Source organism: Pleurodeles waltl, chromosome 1_1, assembly GCF_031143425.1.
Source record: "Pleurodeles waltl isolate 20211129_DDA chromosome 1_1, aPleWal1.hap1.20221129, whole genome shotgun sequence".
In the NCBI taxonomy this organism is placed as follows: domain Eukaryota; kingdom Metazoa; phylum Chordata; class Amphibia; order Caudata; family Salamandridae; genus Pleurodeles; species Pleurodeles waltl.
Genome location: NC_090436.1, coordinates 779391030 through 779414692, shown reverse-complemented (window position 1 = coordinate 779414692; position 23663 = coordinate 779391030). Strand labels below are relative to the sequence as shown.

Below are 23663 nucleotides of genomic sequence, written 5' to 3'. Positions count from 1 at the left end.
TACAGGACTATCTAGCCCTTCTTAAGCTCTGGTTCTAAAGAAAAGCGTTGGAGGAAAGTGCTAGGGTACCCTAGAGCTATACAAAATGCTAGACTATTTGAGCTATACAAAATGAGGCAAGTATTTCAGGATAAGTATTGAAGACCTAGACTGGAAGACTGGAGCCAGATCATGAATGAGCCTGGTAGGAGGAAGAAAAAAAGAAAGGGGTTACAGTATGGGGATGAATATGTACTCGGCAGTGGAAAAGAAAATGTTTGATTCTGACCTCCAAGATGAGTGTTGGAGTGTTCTACACCTGTAGAGCCAAGGTAGCCTTTTAGTTCCCATTACTGAACTAGTTCCATCCTAGAGTCTGTTCCTGAGCTACTATCTGAATTCATCATTGGTGAAGATGTTCTAGTTTGGCTGGAAACCTCACTTGCTTGTGGTGTATCAGTACTCTGGTAAGTGACTTAAATATGGACTGTTGGGTCTCATTTCCTCCAGTGGGATCTATGCTGCAGTATCATTAAATGGCATTTATGTATGAGGACACAGAGGCTGTGATCAGGAAGTTTGGGTTGCATACAGCTCAATACAGCCACACGATTAATTGATGGGCCCTGTGTGTAGGAGTGGTTATAGCAGAATCCTAGCTAGGAAACTGCACCAAATGGAAAGTTGACCGACCAAGGTACGTTTATTGGTGTTCCCAAAGGGCGAAGTGGTAATGTTCTGTAAACAATTCTTAATGTTTTTTCCCAGGTTGCAATTTGAGGAGTTCTGATGTCTGTGGCGGTTTTATTCCGAATCTTTGGTGCACAGACTTTCAAAGTTTGTATCTTCTGGTCTTTCATATTCTTCATTCCAGTTTTGTGCTGCCCTTCTCCTTTTGGAGAGTTGTCTGACTGAGGTAGCTAGTTTCTCTGCAATGTATGCAGGGGTTTTGTTTGAGGGCCTGGTAGGTGATGCAACTGGTCTTGAAGGTGGAGTGCTAATTAGTGAAGTTCCTCCAGTGCTTGAGTGATGTGGCCAAAATCTTGCGTCCCTTGAGGAGCTGCAATGTTTAAGAATGCCTTTGAGGAGCCATGTTTAGATTATGGTAGGACCTTTAGTAGTTTATTTACAATCCACTTGTGGGGATGGGTAAGTGCTTCGACTGATCTGAAAACCATTTGCGGAATTTCACTAAGTTAACTGTGGTGCATTGGTACCATGCTGTGTGTTCTAAGATATGTGCCCTTTAAAGGAGAGATTTCTGTCTAGCTTGCGAACAAGTGGGGTTATTCGCTTCCATCAGGTGTTGAATCCTTTCATGTCATCCATGTTTGAAACAAATTGTTGTGTAGAGCAGTTGGAGGAAAAGAGGAATTCTGTCTTTGAGGTTCGTGCTTAATATCTTCTCAGAGCGACTGCCATAGGTGAGGGTTTTTTTTGTGTTTTTGTTTTTTGTTTTTTCTGCAACGCTTCAGGCTGGCTGTTTTGTGGTACCAACAAGCTGGGGTATGGGTGGTGCGATGACATGGAGGTAAAAGGTATTAGCTCTTTGAGCAATCATTTGCTGAGAAACTCTGAGAATCCGGAAGAGCTTTGGTTGTACTGGACTGACCTGATAGAGAAAGATGCTAAACAGCCACTCCTTTGTCAGAAGCTGCAGCAGCCTAACTGGTTTTTCCAGAAAGGCCAGGACTCCTAACACTGAGCACTCGGAAGCCTGGAATAAATGTGTGAATTTGCATAAAGATATATACCTCATGCCAGTTCTAATTAAAGTTTGCAAATTGCATGAAACATTCAGTGCAATTAAATTAACTGCAAAGCTCAGACTTTTAGGACCTTATTTTGGTAGATTTATGCCTACATTTGACACTGGGGCACATTTTTAAGGGCATGTGGCACAACTCTTGTTGATGATACACTTTGTGTTTACTACCTTAATGCGTAGCCACCCCTGTGCACGCTTCTCAGTAACTTGGTTCTCTAGCACCAGTTCCTCCACCTCAAATTTCGTATCTACTGAGCCAGTTTAGCTTGTGAAAACAGATTCTTCATATGCGGACGTTCAGGAAGGAGGGAATCTTCAAATACCCCGAGGTACCATTTTTGAGTGCGATGGAGTCGCCCCAACAAATGGCCCTATCTTTCTACAAATCAGCTTGCATCCAGATGATATTGTTAGTTTGCACACACTAGTGCAAAAGTCATGAAAAGTACTTGACTTGGTGAAGACGATCCAGATTATTAGCACCTGGAAAGAGGGTGGGGAAATATGCAGAAATTGGCTTCAGCTCTGGTTCCTAGATTGAACAGAAAATATAGAACCTGACAACTGATGCCTCATCGGTCATCCTAAACTACAATTTGGTTGTGATGCAAGCTGCTAGGCACCACTTAGTAATCCATCTCTGCTCTGCAGGGCACCCTCTGACAGGAAGGTTTGTAGTGGACTATTTTGGGAAAAGGATAAGATACATCTATCATACAACATTGTTGGGCTAATATTATTCTTCCTTCTCCTGAACACAGCCCCCCCCCCCCCCCACACCCCCCCCCCCCCCGGGTCCAAAACCAATATATTACTTAGGATCGCCGTTTACCTTTTCTGTTTGTAGTGACATGGAACAGCCTACACCCATGGAAGAAACCCCAGAGACTGAAGAGCATCAAGAAGGAGTTGAAGGTGATACAGAGGCCAGGTAATGTCCTAATTTGTACACTTTATTTTGGTTACTGTATAATTTAGGTTTGTAAAATGTGTGTGTCTATCTATAGGGTAATTGAAGGAACTATAGAAGTTTCGGCTCCTGAAATGACATTGGATGAGTGGAAATCTCTCCAGGAGCAGGTTCGACCAAAACCAGAATTCAACATCCGAAAGCCAGATTCCTCCGTTCCTTCCAAAGCTGTGGTAATTCATAAGTCAAAATACAAAGAGGATGTAAGTAAGACTCTATTTGTTTTGTTAAGCCATTGATGTATTTGCAGTTATTGGTCCTACATTACTGCTTTTATGTGGTCAGCCATCCTTTAGCTGTCAGTTATGGACTGACAGACGTTGTCTTGCTAACACTAATAAATGATCTGAGGTGGAAAACACAGTTCGGACCCTTTCCCAGAGGGATGGGAGCAGAGCAGTGATTGGCAAAAAGTGGGAAGGGGTAAAGTCATGCTAGAATTGGCAGAAGGAACTCCCTACGAAAGACCCACATTTGTAACACATTAGCAACCATTCTAATGCAATATAGCCTATTTAATGCTGATCAATGAGACTGATTCAAACTTAGAAATGTAAAAAGTGTGGAATAAGAATGTGGATCACGCCTACTTTGTAGGATCCAGTTCTTTATTAGCCTCATACAGATGTATGGAGTGCACAACCCTATTTGTATGTATTTGTATTGTACTTGTAGGGATCCTTGTTTTTGCATTAGTGTTATTGGATTGCTTCTTAGGTTTATAGAGTGACCCTTTGAGAAGATGCTGCACAGTTTCATGATTCTTATGGATGCCGTGACTCTTTATTCCTTTGGGAATGTCCTGGCATATATGTAAAATAGAAATTTTAAACAAACTTCAGTAAAGGCAGTAAGTCTTGGCTTTAGGGACTTTTGGCTTGGCCAGTGCCTTTCGATGTTGTGCAGCATTGGCAAAAGAAGAAAGGGGCGAAATCACAGCTGTCATTTTGTAAGCACACCATGCATGATGACCTATGCGAGGATAAGTCACTGCAAGTGCCTTTTTAGGGTAGAGCCTGCATTGCATGCGTATCGCAGCAAGACGCTTAGTATTTAGAAAAGGGCTCAGAGCCCTGTCAACTTCACGTCAGTGTTTTTTATTGGTTCGTGGGCTTGCCTAATAAAATCTGCTTGCTTTCATTAGTCGAAGGCACGCATACGTCAGTGCCTTTTCTGGTGGCTAGCCCTCCTCGAGCGCAGCAACCAAGTACAGAAAACATGCGAGGCTCGCTGTTTTCCATCGGGCTCGTGGACTTCTTTTTCTCTAATTTACGAGCGCGATCTTGCTTGGCAGAAGTCTAGCGCTTTACATAGTTAATTTCACTTTTTCGGGTTATGTACATAAATGCACTTTTGCCCGATAGGTGAAAAGTCGGGTTAGGAGTTTACAACGCGATCAGCTCTAACATGAGCAAACGCGAGACCTGTTGCATTGGAAATGCTTGTTTTATTTTTTAACACTCAGAGTTGGATTGATGAATAAAAGAAATTAAAGTAGTGTGAAATGACTGCAGGGTTGAGGGAGCAAATGGCCAGAAGTAAAACTGGGTTGGGTAGCGGATGGTGGAGTAGGAAGTGGAACGCGTACACTTGAGCAATGCAGGGTCAAGTGGCGAAGCACATGATTTTGAGAGCAACACCATGCAGGAGTGAAGCATAAAAGCAAACCGCACACCAGAGAGCAATAGTGTGAGGGGGGGGGGGGGGGACAGGCGGGAACTACAGGGAGCTGAAAACACATGCACTCTTCTGGAGTAGTTAACTAAACAAAGTTAGTTCCCCAAACGTGAACAGTGGAAGGATACAATTTAGACAATCAAAAGGTATGCTTCTGGGGAGGGGACGTACACTGAAAGAGGAAAACAAGCCAACAAATAAGACAAGAAAATGAGTGACAAAGCCAACTGCTGGTAAGCAGTGTGTGGGCTCTAAGCTCACTACGTTTTTGGTAAGTCCACAATGGGTCTTTTGCTACCAGACTGTTTGTGCTGTCTGGTAGGCGAGACCTAAAAGTTTTGAACAAGCTATATATTTCATTTTCCCAACATGGCAAATTCAGTATACATAATAACCTGAACAGTGTTCTCCCTTGCCACTTTTTTTTAAATTAATTTTAAGGACACAGCATGTATGCAATTTTTTTTTTATTAGTAGTCACTTCATTGATAACTTAATCTGCATGCAAAACAATTATGTAAGAATTCAAATACAGAATAGGTCATCATACATTAATCGCCATTTGAAAATGCAATAAAATGTTAATTCAGTAGGACAAAAGTAGTCATCAGTTTCAAACTTTACAGTCCAGTTCATAAACGGAGGGTACAGGTACCTACAACACTGTGATTAGGCCTGTACAAGTAAATACATGATTGAGATCATGCACACTGTCCTTATAAAAGTTGCATTTCTGTTGCTATTCGCCTCCCAGTGCAACATGTAATGTTAAACTATTTGCCCTCAACATAATTCTTCGGATCCTTCTAGACCAGCAAAAATGTAAGTCGCTTTAAAAAAAAAATATATATTTTTTTTATTAAACTAAGGCGGAATTACCTAGGATATTGTATCACTTTAATTTCAATGAATGTTTACAATGCAGTTTGTCCCTTACCTAAGGGATAGCCCTTTCCTAGACCAGTTTTGACTAGGTAATCAATCCTTTAAATATTCCACGTTTGAGAATCCTTTTTTGATCCTTGACTTACTATGAAGTACTTTTACACAACACAAACCATCTCTTCCTTTGAGTGTATCAGTTGATAATTCCCAATGGGTCATGCAGCCAGGGATCGGACTTCTCACATTTTTTTAATTTTTTTATTAATTTATTTTTTTAATAAAGGCTCATGCGTCTGAAGGCATATATTCCGCCACATGGTGTTGGCAGCACCCCGGATTTGCCCCCAAAATCCCCCTTTGTATTGTTCACCCCCCGTGTCCCATATACAAACAGTCCAGTGCGGAAAGCTCCTGACTCATCTAGCACCTCTGCACTCTTATGCTTCAGGGCAGGCAAAAAAATTATTGCTTGTGTTTCTAGTGATCTTGCTCCTCTAGCACCCTATAATCCAAAATGGACTCCCAAGGACCCCTTTGCAGTAAGTACTTTGTCCAAAGAAAGTCCTTTAATGGGTAAAAGCGTGTTAGAGTGAAGTTCTTACTTGCAAAAATGGATATATTGCAAAATGACTTATCTTTGAAGTTTTTCTGGTGTTAAACCATTCTGTAAAAGAAAAGGGGGATTTTTCTAAACATCGGTTTCAAGTTTCTTCCTGAGAGTGTATCTCATTTACTGACTCTGTTGAACAAATGTTTAGCACTACCCTCTGATAAGCCTGAACTGCTTGCTCACACTATTGCAAGAAGCATTTGGGATTATTACTCTTTACCTTTGTAAACTAAAGGGTTGTCTGCACTATTTGCATAGTGTCTCCTTGCATTCAGTACACTACATAGGTAGCCAGCTTCCTACAGTGGTGGGATAGGAGACTTTGCATTTGCTGAAGGGTGGTTCCCGCAGGACCTATTGGAACAATGGAGTCCTTTACACTGAGACCAGATTCCTCAAACCTGGTCAGAGTAGTAGTGCCTCAGCAGTACAGGGACTTCTTTCTCTCATTGCCCATAACATCCCCCAGGTGGGTATCTCGGTCAGTCACAAACCTGAAGTAGGTTGGTCAACAACGTCTACTGGCCAGGCATGTCCCAGAAGGTAAGGGAGTTTTGCAGCTTCAGTGTCACACGTCCAGCCAGTGGCATGACGGGTAGCAAACCAGAGGCCTCCTTAATTCCACTCTGGTTTCCCTTTGAAAGGGTAGGGATTGACATTGTTGGTCCCCTTCACCCTCAGACCCCATCAGGGAACAGATTTATACTATTGCCATGGATCATGCCACCAGGTACCCTGAGGCAATTCTCTGTAGGGCTGCCACTGCCCCTGCAATTGCCAGGGCACTCCTCAGTATTTTTACTTGAGTGGGCTTACCTAAGTAGGTGGTTTCAGACAGAAGTACAGACTTAATGTCTGCTTACCTAAAAGCCATGGGAAAGGAATGTGCTACGACTTAGAAGTTCACTACCAGATACCACCCTCAAATAAATGGTCTGAAACAGACTCAACAAGACCACCAAAGGTATGATCATGGGGCTCCTTGAAACTTAGGGTATGGATGTCCTTTTGCCATACCTACTTTTTGCCTACGGAGGTGCCAAAATGGAGTGGGCTTTAGTCCTTTTGAACTTTTGTTTCCCCATCCTGTTAAGGGACCACTGAGTCAAGTGAGGGAATGTTGGGAGATGCCTCTCAAAGAAACCAAACAAGACCTAGTGGACTATGTGCATGGCTGAGTACGTGGAAAAAGCCAACAAAAACCTTGAGGCAAGCCAAGAGCTCCAGAAACAGTGGGTTGACCAGAAGGCTGCACTGGTGGAGTACTAGCCAGGACAGAAGGTATGATTGTTGGAGCCTGTGGCTCCTAGGGCCATCCAGGACAAATGGAGGGGACCCTACCCTACCTTTGAACGAAAAGGGGAGGTCACCTGCCTGGTGGACCTTGGCACTTCAGGAGGCCTTATAGGGTCATCCATGTGAACCACCTTAAACCCTACTGTGGCAGGGCTGATGTGGCTATGCTGATGGTCATTGATGTTCAGGAAGAAGAGTGAACCTCTCCCTGACCTTCTCTCCCACAACCCTGCAGATGGGTCTGAGGGAGTTGTCTTTGCAGACACCCTCACTGCCCAAAAGCAAACAGTTTGCTGGCAAGTCCTAGGGTAGTATGCTGAGCTCTTCTTTGACCCCCTTGTCACGGTGCCTGGTGTACCCAAGATGTGGACACTGAAAACAGTGTGCCTGTCAAAAGCAAAATCTACGGTCTCAAGTCAGAGAAAGCTTCAGAGTTAAGGTCATCAAGTTGCTGGAATTTTGGGTGACTCAGCCCTCTGTCCCTGGGCTAGCCCATTGGTCTTGGTCCCCAAACCTCATTCCATGGAAGGTAAACCAGAGCTAAGGTTTACCTCCCATGGAATGAGTTTGGGGGCTCATTGCGGTCACGAAGTCAAATGCACATCTCATTCCAAGGGCTCATTAACTTGTTTCAGTGGATGGATGCAGCCAAATTTCTCAGTACTTTTTCCTTTTTCCTTCCGTACTGGTTGGTTTTGACCCCCAGGAGCCAAAGAAAATGCATGCTCTACCTCAGATGGACATAACCAATTAACTGTAATGCCATTTGGATTAAAGAATGCTCCTGCCACCTTCCAACAGTTGAGGGATAAAGTCCTTGCTGGGCTGGAGTCTTAGTGCAGCCTATTGCACTTTATAACTTCACAGGATCACCTGATCCACCTTGGAAAGGTATTGGATGCTCTGCAGCAGGCAGGCCTCCCTTTCCAGACAAGCAAGTGCCAGACAGGGCAGGGCACTGTTGTGTACTTACACCACCTTCTAGGTGGAGGCCAGGTGCAACCCTTAAAACCCAAGATCCAGACACTTTTGGACTGGGAGCCAACAACTCCGACTTAAGTCGGGGCATTCCTTGGCTTGACTAGGTACTACAGGAGGTTTGTGAAGACGTATGGCACTATTGTGGCACCCCTCGCAGAACTCTCCTCCAATAAACAACCTGAAAATGTAAACTGGACAGTGAGTTTCCAAAAGCCTTTTGACACTGAAAGATGCACTGTGTTCAGCACCCATTATCAAAGCTCCAGATTATGCAGAGCAGTTCATTGTGCAGAAATATGCCTCTGAGCATGGGACAGGAGCAGCCCTATCCCAGACCACCCATGATGGCCAGGACCAACCTGTTGCTCTTATTAGCAGGAGTGTACTTCCCAGGGAACAGTGTTGGAGTTACACTGAGAGGGAAGCCTTTGCTGTGGTCTGGTCCTGGAAGCAGTTGAGACCCTACTTGTTTCATACTCGCTTCATTGTTCAAACTGACCACATGCCTTTGATGGTTGATGCAAATGAAGGGTGGGAAATCCTAAACTTTTGCGGTGGTCCATCTCCCTACAGGTTATGGACTTCACAGTAGAACACAGACATGAGACTGACTATGCCAGTGCAGATGGTCTTTTCCGTTTTCTTTTCCACTTACAGTGAAGACTCTCTTGGGAAAAGTTAGTCTTGTTCCCTTTTTGTGGGGGGAGGAAAGTGCCCCTTTTTAATCATGGGCACCCCACTTTTGCTCACTGCTACTGAGGATTTTTCTATTGAGGTGGACTAGCTTCCTGCTAAACCAGTCCCTAGTCCCAGTGCTCTTTCCCTAAAACGAAGTAAAATGGTGTACAATTGGCACCCATTCTAGTACCACTAGGGCCTGGGTATTACAGAGGGTCCTTAAGAGCTGCAGCATGTATTGTGCTACCCTAAGGTACCACCCACCTCCCCACCCCCTAAAACCGTATACAGCCTGCCACTGCGGAATGGTTGTCATGGTGTAAGCCATGAGAGAACACAACAAGACACACATTGCGTGCCTTGCCCCACTCACTGCATTAAAGTATACAAGTCACCCCTACAGCAGGCCTTGGTGCCTTAAGGTAGGGGCTATTATTTTTGATGTGTAGACATATCTCTGTACACGCAGATACCCTGTAATGATATGACCCTGTAATGTCTAGTTTGATTACTTAAATTTTGCAAGTGCACTGGGAAGCCATCTTATGGTATGTACTGGAGACTCATTGCGAGTTACCCAGCTACATAATGGCTTTACTGAAACCTAGAGAATGTTTGGTATCAAACACTTAAGCATAATAAATCCAGACTGATGCCAGTCTTGGATTTATGACATGCACCCAGAGCATATTAGAGGTGTCCTCTAAAACCTACATGTCCTTTAGTGTGCTGGCTAACTATTGGCCAGCCTGCCACCAGACGATTCTGACTCCGAGGTGAGCGCATGCGCTCTGAGGTTAAACAATGTCTGCTCCAGTGAGAGGTTTTATCACTTACTCCAGCAGGATGGCTAGTGAATCTGCATGCCAGGGATTTAAAAGGCCCTGCCACCTTTGACATGTGATTTCCCCAGATCTTGGAGTTTCTACTGTCTGCTGTGAGGCCCATTTGGCTCCAGGACTGGTAGATTATTCAGTAGGCGTGTCCCACCTTTGGGCTAGTCACACCCTGAAGGTGGGCTACCTGAAGTGGATACTTGGGAAGGATTCCACCATCTTGTTATAGCGCAGCTAGGAATTCTGGGACAGGGTTATACCCACTCCCACTTACCCCTGTATGGCAAGTAGCCCATTGGCTACTACTCTACACTCCCCTAAATTTAGTATTTAGGAGCCCCCACACCCATTCAGAGTGCCCAGGCTTGTCCCCAAGCCCTTTATAGACTTTTCCGGGTACCCCACACACCTTGCAGCGTGCAAGCCACCGGACCTATGCAGAAACTCAGCACCTGGATGCTCCAGGGCAGGTAAAACTGTATTGCTGGGTTTACTAGTGATTTTTGCCCCTCTAGCACCTTGCAACCTAAAGGGGACCCCTGAGAACTGACTGAAAGGACCCATTTGCAGTAAAAGTAATTAGTCCATAGAAAGTAATTGCCCGTAAAAGCGCGTTTGAGTGAACTTGTTAAATGCAAAAATTTATACAATGCAACAGTACTTAGCTTTGAAATGTTTCTGGTGTTGAAACATTCTATTAATTTTTTCTAAACATTGGTTTTGAGTTTCTTCTTGAGTCTCATTTACGGTGTTCAACAAATGCACTATTCTGTGAGCCTAAACTGCTCACCCACCCTACCACAAGAGAGCATTTGTGATTACATTTAATCCCTGTAAACCAATAAGGGTTGCCTGGACTATCTGCATAGTGTCACCTTACATTGGTACACTACATAGATGGCCAGTTACCCACAGCTTAGCCTGCAAGTATCTTTATGGCATGTGGTGCTGTAGATTCACATGCGGCCACCCTCCTCCCTGGACACCTGTGGCCATTGCAGTTTACTGTACTTTCTTAAAGACTTCTCATTTACACAACACTGTTCACACCCTTCTACTGGAAAACAGTTTTAACAGTGGTCTATGCCAATGCACAGTATCACCAAGAAAGCGCTGTCACACTACCTCATGACTCTAAAGACTTTCTTCGCAGAAAAACAACCTGTACAAATCCGGACTCCACTATAGATGGTAGGAGTATGCAAAGCTTGTGAATCTACTGCACTACATGCCACAAACATGCTTACAGGGTAAGTAACCTGTTCCTTTCCTTCCTTTCTAAAGGTCACATTTTAATAATTGACTCCACTAAGTTGAAGACAGTTAATCATGCTTTAATCTTTCAATTAACTGTGTAAATGGATTTAAATAAGACTGATTGCTACTAATGATATAGGTGGTCCTCCACTATGTTTTGACTTTGACAAAAGCATGTATATTGACCAGAGACCATGAAGGCTATAATTTGATTTGTGCTTTTACATTTTGGACATGGTCTGAACTGGTCCTACAAATACTCTTTGTACCTGGCTAAAGAAGCTTACTTATTAACCTCTTAGGTACAAGGATGTGCTAGGCCTGTCCTACGCACTACCTCTGTGCAGAGGACATGTCCAGCACATCCTACTACCAGGTGCTGGTAGTTCATCTGGTGCTCTGAGGGATTTCTTCATACCCCACCTCTGGAGGGGGGAAAACCAACTTTTGTTTATTTCTTTTATTTTTCGTGCATGACAACACAATGCAACACTGACACTACACAGTGAAGTTTTACCCAAACTTTCTGGTGTAACCGGATCACCCACATGTGGGGTATTCATCAGAATGAATGCTGGATGGTACGACTTTTAGTGGTGTCTGGAAGTGATGGAGTTTTCTGTCATGGGAGTTTAGTTCTTTCTATTCCCAGCCCACCAGCTACATGTTGCTATTTGAAGTCCTTCCTGGGTAGGGAAACCTAGTGGGATCCACTTGGGCAACTGGGTTTACTTGGATTTCTGAACGCCGAGGGACGGTAGGTTTCCCTGAGTGATGGCTGACACCATGCCTAAATATTGACAATCCTCCTTGGAAAGTGAGAGCAAATTTGGGATTTATTCGGCATATGGTTGTAGGACAACATCCAGAGAGCCACAGCACTTTGGGCGAGCATGCCTTGCTGCTTTTCAGTAAAGCCGATGATTGGTGTGTTTGTAGGTTGCTGACTAGTTGGCCATTCCCAAATACTGCTGCAGTCCCCTGTGGAAACTGAAGAAAGTGGGGGTTTTGGGGCATTGAATAGACTTTTGCATGACTTTCTGAGTAAGAAAGCATGTTTAGATTCATGCAGGGTACACTGCTGTGGTCTCCTAGATGTCTGGGTTTTCAGAAATGTCTGGGGTGACAGATTCATGCATGCTGGCGAACCACCAGCTTAAATATTGAAACTAACCACTTCTCATGAATCAACGTAACAGCATTGAATAAGTAAAGTTTCCACATTTTGTTTCTGACCCTTACTTGTCCTGGGTGATGGGTCCTCCCACGCAAGTAGTGTACTGTTTTTCCATAACAAAAATTAGGAACGCTGAGTGGTAGGACACTTGTTGGTCCAGAATTTTCTAACAAATTTGAATTCTGTGTTTAGACTGTTTAACATTTGTAAACATTCTGGGTGCAAATGTAGTCGGATCTAGACTCCCTACATGTCTAGTTTTCAGACATTTCTGAAATTGGTAGGCTTCACGATGTACCAGTTAACTCCAGGTCCAAATAGTAACTACTCACAATCCAAGACTAAATGTTACTGCAAAGCAGATTTTTTTAAAAATGTTTATTTTTATTTTTCTGGATCTTTCCAGGCAGACAGGCGCACTCACAAATTATGGGACATTTGTTCTATATTGAATTTCTCTATTTGTGGTTTACAATCGTAAATTACTGTGCACAAAATTTGAAAACACCGTCCGAATATTCTGGCACTATGTAATCCAAAATTTAGAATGATGTAAATAGCCCAGATTTCTAAGCTCTGATTTTTTTTAGTACATTTAAAAAATGCATAGTTTTCCTTCACACGTGTTCATTATGAAGTATAGAAAAGGTGATAAACTAAACCATTGTGAGCAATAGGCCTGCCTTCAGTGCAAAAATTAACATAAAACTGTTTCAGACCTTCCCTTTCTCCCACCTCACTTCTTCTCCCCCCTTTCTAAACTTCACATTTGTATATCTAAGAGCAGTTTTTGTGTGGGTAAAAGCTTGCATAATCTATACAAATGCCCCCTTTGAAAACGAAATATTCTGAATTTAGCGACGTTTATACATTTCTGGGTTCACGCCTGGGTTTTATCCTTTTCTCACTAATTGCATTTGGGTAGTGTAAAGAAATGGCTCCCTGTTGCAGTTACCCCCCACTTTTTACCTGATACTGATGCTGACTTGACTGAGAAGTGTGCTGGGACCCTGCTAACCAGGCCCCAGCACCAGTGTTCTTTCACCTAAAATGTACCATTGTTTCCACAATTGGCACAACCCTGGCACCCAGGTAAGTCCCTTGTAACTGGTACCCCTGGTACCAAGGGCCCTGATGCCAGGGAAGGTCTCTAAGGGCTGCAGCATGTCTTATGCCACCCTAGGGACCCCTCACTCAGCACAGACACTGCTGGCCAGCTTGTGTGTGCTGGTGGGGAGAAAATGACTAAGTCGACATGGCACTCCCCTCAGGGTGCCATGCCAGCCTCACACTGCCTATGTCATAGGTAAGTCTCCCCTCTAACAGGCCTTACAGCCCTAAGGCAGGATGCACTATACCACAGGTGAGGGCATAGGTGCATGAGCACTATGCCCCTAAAGTGTCTAAGCAAAACCTTAGACATTGTAAGTGCAGGGTAGCCATAAGAGTATATGGTCTGGGAGTCTGTCAAAAACGAACTCCACAGCACCATAATGGCTACACTGAATACTGGGAAGTTTGGTATCAAACTTCTCAGAATATTAAACCCACACTGATGCCAGTGTTGGATTTATTAAAAAAATGCACACAGATGGCATCTTAGAGATGCCCCTGTATTTTACCCAATTGTTCAGTGCAGGACTGACTGGTCTGTCTCAGCCTGCTGCTGAGAGATGAGTTTCTGACCCCATGTGACACATACTTAGAAAATTGGAAACCGTGTAGTAAAAGGAGGGTTTTCGTCCTACTTTGCTGGTTTCAAAAGCTGGCAAAAAGATTATCTTGGTACAGCAAACCTTTTTGTTGCCACTTTTTTCTAAAAGTGGCTTGTTCTTGCACAGCACATTCATTCCATGTTTCTAAAATCAAACTGCTGAGTACCGTGATCATCTCAAATATTGGTATTTGGAGGAGGGAGGCTATGTTTGGATTTTATCATGTCTGGGATAGTTATGAAGCTTGAAGAACAAACTGCCACAAATTAAAAAAATGGGATCTACACCAAGAGGGAAACATGTTAGTGGCAAAGTGGTTAATCGCCTCAATTTAAGTCACTTCCCTCAAGATTATGAGCAAAAGGATGAAAGTAACACTAGGTAATTATGTGCCTTGCTGAGCAGAATAATTTTTTTCACGATTGGACTAAACTGTACATTGCACGTATGACCTGTTCACTGTGTAGTTCCAAAGATTAAGTTGTTTTTTTAAATTTGAAGAAGGCTCCTTTGAAGCTTTTTAATGTGGTATGTATGTATATTTTTTTCTTAGGGTCTAAAGGAAGATGAAGATGACGAACATCACTATTTTCGTAGGCCTACTAACGACATTACCTCTCAGCTTGATATAAATTTTGGAAGTCTCTCTCGTCCTGGTCGTGGCAATAGAGGTGGTGCAAGGGGAGGAGGCAGAGGCCGTATCAAAAAGCCAGAAGCATTTATACCTGAAGTCATACATGTAAGTTTACATTGGCATGGATGTAATCTCCTCACCTATTAAACTATGCTCAGAAGTGGCAGATTCACCTAATCCATTATGAACTTCATTAATTAACAGAGTAGTTATATTTTGTAAGAGTAAAGGTGTCAGTTTAAAATAAATGGCTATAAGAGACTCATTTATTTGTTCCTTAATCTAGCTATATTCTCGGCTAACCTTGGTTTAAAAATGCATACAGCAGTATTGCTTCCCATCCTTTTTCCCTGCCTTTTAGCTTGAGGCAAAACAAATGTTTTTAAAAAACCTACTACATCACTGGGGTAATGCTACTATCTTGCTTTAAGGTAGCCAGGCAATTTGACAGTCCGTGTGCCGCCAAGTAAGTCAATAACTCAGTTCTTTAAACTCTAGGCGATCCCCTAAACACAGGGCTCAGCTCTTCCATCTGTTTCTCATATTTTTATGAATCCATTTTGTTTTTTAATCCATATTGCTTCTGAAATGTTAGTCCCTTTATTTGATACTTGTAGGAAGTTGGCTCTGTATGTGCTATTTCAAAGTAAGGAATAGCATGCACAGAGTCCAAGGGTTCCCCTTAGAGGTAAAATAGTGGTAAAAATAGATAATACTAATGCTCTATTTTGTGGTAGTGTGGTCGAGCAGTAGGCTTATCCAAGGAGTAGTGTTAAGCATTCGTTGTACATACACCTAGACAATAAATGAGGTACACACACTCAGAGACAAATCCAGCCAATAGGTTTTTATATAGAAAAATATCTTTTCTTAGTTTATTTTAAGAACCACAGGTTCAAATTCTACATGTAATATCTCATTCGAAAGATATTGCAGGTAAGTACTTTAGGAACTTCAAATCATCAAAATTGCATGTATACTTTTCAAGTTATTCACAAATAGCTGTTTTAAAAGTGGACACAGTGCAATTTTGACAGTTCCTAGGGGAGGTAAGTTTTGATTAGTTTTACCAGGTAAGTAAGACACTTACAGGGTTCAGTTCTTGGTCCAAGGTAGCCCACCGTTGGGGGTTCAGAGCAACCCCAAAGTCACCACACCAGCAGCTCAGGGCCGGTCAGGTGCAGAGTTCAAAGTGGTGCCCAAAACACATAGGCTAGAATGGAGAGAAGGGGGTGCCCCGGTTCCGGTCTGCTTGCAGGTAAGTACCCGCGTCTTCGGAGGGCAGACCAGGGGGGTTTTGTAGGGCACCGGGGGGGACACAAGTCCACACAGAAATTTCACCCTCAGCGGCGCGGGGGCGGCCGGGTGCAGTGTAGAAACAAGCGTCGGGTTCGCAATGTTAGTCTATGAGAGATCTCGGGATCTCTTCAGCGCTGCCGGCAGGCAAGGGGGGGGGTTCCTCGGGGAAACCTCCACTTGGGCAAGGGAGAGGGACTCCTGGGGGTCACTTCTCCAGTGAAAGTCCGGTCCTTCAGGTCCTGGGGGCTGCGGGTGCAGGGTCTCTCCCAGGCGTCGGGACTTTAGGTTCAAAGAGTCGCGGTCAGGGGAAGCCTCGGGATTCCCTCTGCAGGCGGCGCTGTGGGGGCTCAGGGGGGACAGGTTTTGGTACTCACAGTATCAGAGTAGTCCTGGGGTCCCTCCTGAGGCGTCGGATCTCCACCAGCCGAGTCGGGGTCGCCGGGTGCAGTGTTGCAAGTCTCACGCTTCTTGCGGGGAGCTTGCAGGGTTCTTTAAAGCTGCTGGAAACAAAGTTGCAGCTTTTCTTGGAGCAGGTCCGCTGTCCTCGGGAGTTTCTTGTCTTTTCGAAGCAGGGGCAGTCCTCAGAGGATGTCGAGGTCGCTGGTCCCTTTGGAAGGCGTCGCTGGAGCAGGATCTTTGGAAGGCAGGAGACAGGCCGGTGAGTTTCTGGAGCCAAGGCAGTTGTCGTCTTCTGGTCTTCCGCTGCAGGGGTTTTCAGCTGGGCAGTCCTTCTTCTTGTTGCAGGAATCTAATTTTCTAGGGTTCAGGGTAGCCCTTAAATACTAAATTTAAGGGCGTGTTTAGGTCTGGGGGGTTAGTAGCCAATGGCTACTAGCCCTGAGGGTGGGTACACCCTCTTTGTGCCTCCTCCCAAGGGGAGGGGGTCACAATCCTAACCCTATTGGGGGAATCCTCCATCTGCAAGATGGAGGATTTCTAAAAGTTAGAGTCACCTCAGCTCAGGACACCTTAGGGGCTGTCCTGACTGGCCAGTGACTCCTCCTTGTTATTCTCATTATTTTCTCCGGCCTTGCCGCCAAAAGTGGGGCCTGGCCGGAGGGGGCGGGCAACTCCACTAGCTGGAGTGTCCTGCTGGGTTGGCACAAAGGAGGTGAGCCTTTGAGGCTCACCGCCAGGTGTGACAATTCCTGCCTGGGAGAGGTGTTAGCATCTCCACCCAGTGCAGGCTTTGTTACTGGCCTCAGAGTGACAAAGGCACTCTCCCCATGGGGCCAGCAACATGTCTCGGTTTGTGGCAGGCTGCTAAAACTAGTCAGCCTACACAGATAGTCGGTTAGGTTTCAGGGGGCACCTCTAAGGTGCCCTCTGTGGTGTGTTTTACAATAAAATGTACACTGGCATCAGTGTGCATTTATTGTGCTGAGAAGTTTGATACCAAACTTCCCAGTTTTCAGTGTAGCCATTATGGTGCTGTGGAGTTCGTGTTTGACAAACTCCCAGACCATATACTCTTATGGCTACCCTGCACTTACAATGTCTAAGGTTTTGTTTAGACACTGTAGGGGCACAGTGCTCATGCACTGGTACCCTCACCTATGGTATAGTGCACCCTGCCTTAGGGCTGTAAGGCCTGCTAGAGGGGTGTCTTACCTATACTGCATAGGCAGTGAGAGGCTGGCACGGCACCCTGAGGGGAGTGCCATGTCGACTTACTCATTTTGTTCTCACTAGCACACACAGGCTTGTAAGCAGTGTGTCTGTGCTGAGTGAGGGGTCTCTAGGGTGGCATAAGACATGCTGCAGCCCTTAGAGACCTTCCTTGGTATCAGGGCCCTTGGTACTAGAAGTACCAGTTACAAGGGACTTATCTGAATGCCAGGGTGTGCCAATTGTGGATACAATGGTACATTTTAGGTGAAGGAACACTGGTGCTGGGGCCTGGTTAGCAGGGTCCCAGCACACTTCTCAGTCAAGTCAGCATCAGTATCAGGCAAAAAGTGGGGGGTAACTGCAACAGGGAGCCATTTCTTTACAATACTGTTCTACCATAAATCTACTCTAGCCCCATTTCCTGTCCTTTCCTACTTTCACCAGAGTCCATCATACAACGCTCCATTCCCTTGCACCAAGGTGCTCACCTTATAAATGCCCTACATATACAGTTGTTTTTTTTAGTGTTTTGTAACTAAGTAGTGGGATAGTGTTCCTTCAAATGGTGGTTTGAATTCAGTGTGACTTTCTCTGGGTCAATGCAAACCCTGCTTTTATGTCTGATATGAAGAGGGACTCTGACTTTGCTTCTCTCTGGTTTCTTTCTTTGAGCAGTCTTGCAGTGTCAGCCATTACTTGACCTGCCTTCCTATGGGAAAATTGGTAATGGTCTTTGCTGGGATGAGGCCCAGGAGCTATAAAGTCAAAATCCTTCTGAAATTCCATCTGCCTTGCACTTTGAGAATGTCTCAATCCTTATTGTCATTGTATCTGCCTCTATGTAGAACTGCTCGGTGTACACAGGTTTCAAATTTCCTTTCATAAAGGGGATCCTTGAAGCCTGACATGCAATGCCCATTGGGTTGAAGGGCTTTCCATGAGCTATAATTTCAGACATATCCGAAACCAAATTGCTATCAGCTTAATCAATCCCATTGTCACTTATGCTGAGGGGCCTCCCATCTAATTGCTTCCTGTACTTCCTCAGTCAGCCCTAACAATTTCAGGTGCACCTATTCTTAAGGTGAGCTTTATTATTCATTTGTCTATCGTCACTGGCTTTCTTCCTGTCATTCCCAAATTTGTGCATCTCTGCTTTCCTAAACTACTGTTTTGGCCCTCATTGACCAGCCCATATTTTCACTACAACAATCCAATTCTAGTGCTACCTGTGCACCCTGCAGCCTCAATGTTGCTTCTTAATGTTTGATGGATTTCTACTCCATATTTTGGTGGAATGTTATCACCCCAGATCCCTCCAATGCCAGTTGTGCCTTCAGGTCACTGAATTCTCAGTCGCCTTAGATGGGTATTCCCCCAACTCTTCTCCGAAATGCCTTCACCTGAGGTTGTTCCTATATTGCATGTAGGAAGGTTCATTCACACCTGTAGCTCCATAGACACTTATCTTGTGTGACCCTAGCAGAATGTACTTGATGTGTAAATTGGAAATGATGCAGGATTTGTAATTGGACCAGTCCAAACACCTCTGGGGGTATTTACATGCTTCTTCCCATTCCACAGCTTTCAGTGCACCAGCATCGTTTTCCCATCTGTTTTTCAGGCGTCCTAAAAGATCTGTGGTACTTATAGAATAAAATTTGTTTTTTATATTGTTAGTCAGTAGTTACAGAAGAGATTGTGTGTAGGAAGTTGGCTCTGTATGCACTATTTCAAAGTAAGGAATAGTATGCACAGAGTCCAAGGGTTCCCCTTAGAGGTGGGATAGTGGCAAAAAGAGATAATACTAATGCTCTAGTTTGTGGTAGTGTGGTCGAGCAGTAGGCTTATCAAAGGAGTAGTGTTAAGCATTTGTTGTACATACACAAGCAATAAGTGAGGAACACACACTCCTAGACAATTCCAGGCCAATAGGTTTTTGTATAGAAAAATATATTTTCTTAGTTTATTTTAAGAACCACAGGTTCAAATTTTACATGTAATACTTCAAATGAAAGGTGTTGCAGGTAGGTACTTTAGGAACTTTGAATAATCAAAATAGCATACATACTTTTCACATAAATCACATATAGCTATTTTAAATCTAGACACTTAGTGCAATTTTCAACAGTTCCTGGGGGAGTAAGAGTTTGTTTTTGCAGGTAAGTAAACCACCTACGGGGTTCAAGTTTTGGTCCAAGGTAGCCCACCGTTGGGGGTTCAGAGCAACCCCAAAGTTACCACACCAGCAGCTCAGGACCGGTCAGGTGCAGAGGTCAAAGTGGTGCCCAAAACGCATAGGCTTCAATGGAGAAGGGGGTGCCCCGGTTCCAGTCTGCCAGCAGGTAAGTACCCGTGTCTTTGGAGGGCAGACCAGGGGGGTTTTGTAGGGCACACACAAGTCCACACAAAGTACACCCTCAGCAGCGCGGGGCGGCAGTGTGCAAAGACGCGTCGGGTTTTCAATAGGTTTCAATGGGAGACCAAGGGGTCTCTTCAGCGATGCATGCAAGGAGGGGGGGCTCCTCGGGGTAGCCACCACCTGGGCAAGGGAAAGGGCCTCCTGGGGGTCACTCCTGCACTGGAGTTCGGATCCTTCAGGTCCTGGGGGCTGCTGGTGCAGAGTCTTTACCAGGCGTCGGGATCTGAGAAGCAGGCAGTCACGGTCAGGGGGAGCCTTGGGATTCCCTCTGCAGGTGTTCCTGGGGGGGGCAACTCTGGCTAATCACGGTCTCTCAGTCGCTGGGGAGTCCTCCCTGAAGTGATTGTTCTCCAAGTCGAGCCGGGGGTGTCGGGTGCAGAGTGTCAAGTCTCACGCTTCCGTCGGGAAACGCAAGTTGTTGCAAAGTTGCTTCTTTGTTTCAAAGTTGCAGTCTTTGGTGAACAGAGCCGCTGTCCTCTGGAGTTCTTGGTCCTTCTAGATGCAGGGCAGTCCTCTGAGGCTTCAGAGGTCGCTGGTCCCTGTGGAAAGCGTCACTGGAGCAGTGTCTTTAGAAGTGGGGAGACAGGGCGGTAGAGCTGGGGCCAAAGCAGTTGGTGTCTCCGTCTTCTCTGCAGGGTTTTTCAGCTTAGCAGTCCTCTTCTTAGGTTGCAGGAATCTGAGTTCCTAGGTTCTGGGGAGCCCCTAAATACTAAATATAGGGGTGTTTAGATCTGGGGGCTGGTAGCCAATGGCTACAAGCCCTGAGGGTGGCTACACCCTTTTTGTGCCTCCTCCTGAGGGGAGGGGGGCACATTCCTATCCCTATTGGGGGGGGGAATCCTCCATCTGCAAGAAAAGTCAGTCACCTCAGCTCAGGTTGCCTTAGGAGCTGTCCTGACTGGCCAGTAACTTCTCCTTGTTTTTCTCATTATCTCCTCCGGCCTTGCCGCCAAAAGTGGGGCCGTGGCCGGAGGGGGCGGGCAACTCCACTAGCTGGAATGCCCGAGGGTGCTGTAACAAAGGGGGTGAGCCTTTGAGGCTCACCGCCAGGTGTTACAGTTCCTGTAGGGGGAGGTGATAAGCATCTCCACCCAGTGACAAAGGCACTCTTGCCATGTGGCCAGCAACATGTCTGGAGTGTGGCAGGCTGCTAAAACTAGTCAGCGTACACGGGTAGTCGGTTAAGGTTTCAGGGGGCACTTCTAAGGTGCCCTCTGGGGTGTATGTTACAATAAAATGTACACTGGCATCAGTGTGCATTTATTGTGCTGAGAAGTTTGATACCAAACTTCCCAGTTTTCAGTGTAGCCATTATGGTGCTGTGGAGTTCGTGTTTGACAGACTCCCAGACCATATACTCTTATGGCTACCCTGCACTTACAATGTCTAAGGTTTGGCTTGGACACTATAGGGGCATAGTGCTCATGCACTTATGCCCTCACCTATGGTATAGTGCACCCTGCCTTAGGGCTGTAAGGCCTGCTAGAGGGGTGACTTATCTATACCTGTAGGCAGTGTGAGGTTGGCATGGCACCCTGAGGAGAGTGCCATGTCGACTTAGTCTTTTTATCCCCACCAGCACACACAAGCTGACAAGCAGTGTGTCTGTACTGAGTGAGGGGTCCCCAGGGTGGCATAAGATATGCTGCAGCCCTTAGAGACCTTCCCTGGCATCAGGGCCCTTGGTACCCTTGGATGCCAGGGTGTGCCAATTGTGGAAACAAAAGTACAGGTTAGGGAAAGAACAGTGGTGCTGGGGCCTGGTTAGCAGGCCTCAGCACACTTTCAAATCAAAACTTAGCATCAGCAAAGGCAAAAAGTCAGGGGGTAATCATAGCAAGGAGGCATTTCCTTACAGACTTCTTCTGGGGATGCACCACCACCCGACAAAGTCGAAAGTTTGATGCAGCAGGAAAAAGGGTTGCAGCCAATCAATGGCGTATTGCCAATTCCCAAACTCTACTGGCAAAATATGACCGGGCTCATTGGGACGAAATGCTGCATTTCATTGAACATCTTCCCAAAGAGTTTCAAAAGCGTGCACAACAAGTGGTGGAGGAGGGCCAAAGTATCTCCAACAACCAGATACGATCGGCTATGGACACAGCCACCAGAACAGTGAACACGGCGGTCACTATTCGGAGACACGCGTGGCTACGCAACTCTGGATTTAAGCCAAGAGATACAGCAGGCTGTGCTTAATATGCCTTTTAATGGACAACAGTTGTTTGGTCCGGAGGTGGATATAGCTATAGAAAAGCTAAAGAGACACGGACACGGCCAAAGCCATGGGCGTGCTTTACTCCCCACAGAGCAGAGGCACCTTTAGGAAGCCACACCTTTAGAGGGGGGTTTTCAAGCCCAAAGCACAACCTTCAACCTCACAGACCCACATACCAGGGCCAATACCAAAGAGGAGGTTTTTGGGGTCAATATAGGGGTGGACAGTTTCCTAAAACAAGAGGGAAATTCCAAAGTCCAAAAACCCCACAAACAAAACAGTGACTCCAATGTCACAAATCCCCAACACAACACCAGTGGGGGGGAGACTCAAATTATTACAAAAATTGGGAAGACCTAACTACAGACTCGTAGGTCCTAGCCATTATCCACCATGGTTATTGCATAGAATTCCTACAATTACCACCAAATGTGCCTCTAAAAGCACACATGTCCAAACAGCACTTGGATCTATTACAACTAGAAGTCCAAGCGTTATTGCAAAAAGAGGCAACCGAACTAGTGCCCAACCATCAGAAAGGAACAGGTGTTTATTCCCTGTATTTTCTAATACCAAAAAAGGACAAAACACTGAGACCCATCTTAGATCTCAGAACACTAAACCTTTACATCAAATCAGATCATTTTCACATGGTAACACTTCAAGACGTGATTCCCTTGCTCAAACAACAACGACTACATGTCCACATTAGACCTCAAGGATGCTTACTTCCATATACCCATACATCCTTCCCACAGGAAATACTTACGGTTTGTAATCCAAGGAGTACACTACCAATTCAAAGTGTTACCATTCGGGATAACAGCACCAAGGGTATTTACAAAATGCCTTGCCGTAGTAGCTGCACATATCCGTAAACAGCACATACACGTATTCCCGTACCTAGACGATTGGTTAATCAAAACCAGCACTCGCAAACAGTGTCTTCAACACACCAAATACGTCATAGAAACCCTTCACGCTAGGGTTCTCAATAAACTACCTAAAATCACACTTCCAACCGTGTCAAATACAACAATACTTAGGAGTGACAATCAACACAAAAAAAGGGATTGCCACTCAAAGTCCACAAAGGGTACAAGCATTCCAAAACGTAGTACAAAGCATGCACCCAAATCAACAGTATCAAGTAAGGTTTGTGATGAAACTTCTAGGCATGATGTCTTCATGCATAGCCATTGTCCCAAACGCAAGGTTACACATGCGGCCCTTACAACAGTGTCAAGCGACACAATGGACACAAGCACAGGGTCAACTTAAAGATCTAGTGTTGATAGACCGCCAAACACACTCCTCGCTTCAATGGTGGAATCCTATAAATTTAAACCAAGGGCGGCCTTTCCAGGACCCAGTGCCTCAATACGTGATCACAACAGATGCTTCCATGGTATGGTGGGGAGCACACCTCAACCAACACAGCATCCAGGGACAATGGGACACTCAACAAAGACAACTTCATATAAATCAACTAGAACGACTAGCAGTTCTAGCATTGAAAGCATTTCAACCGTTAATAGCCCACAAACACATTCTTGTCAAAACAGACAATGTATTAACTAAACAAACAGGGAGGGACACACTCATCAGAGCTGTCTCTTAGCACAGAAGATTTGGCATTGGGTGACT

General features: G+C 45.1%; 1 protein-coding gene across 5 annotated transcripts in view; it reads left to right on the top strand.

Annotated features, from left to right (window-relative positions):
* HABP4 (hyaluronan binding protein 4) overlaps positions 1-23663 on the top strand; it is a 139494-nt gene that overhangs the window by 35273 nt on the left and 80558 nt on the right. For all 5 annotated transcript variants that reach the window (XM_069227823.1, XM_069227806.1, XM_069227837.1 and 2 more), the window contains 3 exons: positions 2595-2678; positions 2755-2920; positions 14383-14568. In XM_069227823.1, the coding sequence (XP_069083924.1) occupies positions 2595-2678; positions 2755-2920; positions 14383-14568 (436 nt within the window). The remainder of the gene's footprint in view (positions 1-2594; positions 2679-2754; positions 2921-14382; positions 14569-23663) is intronic.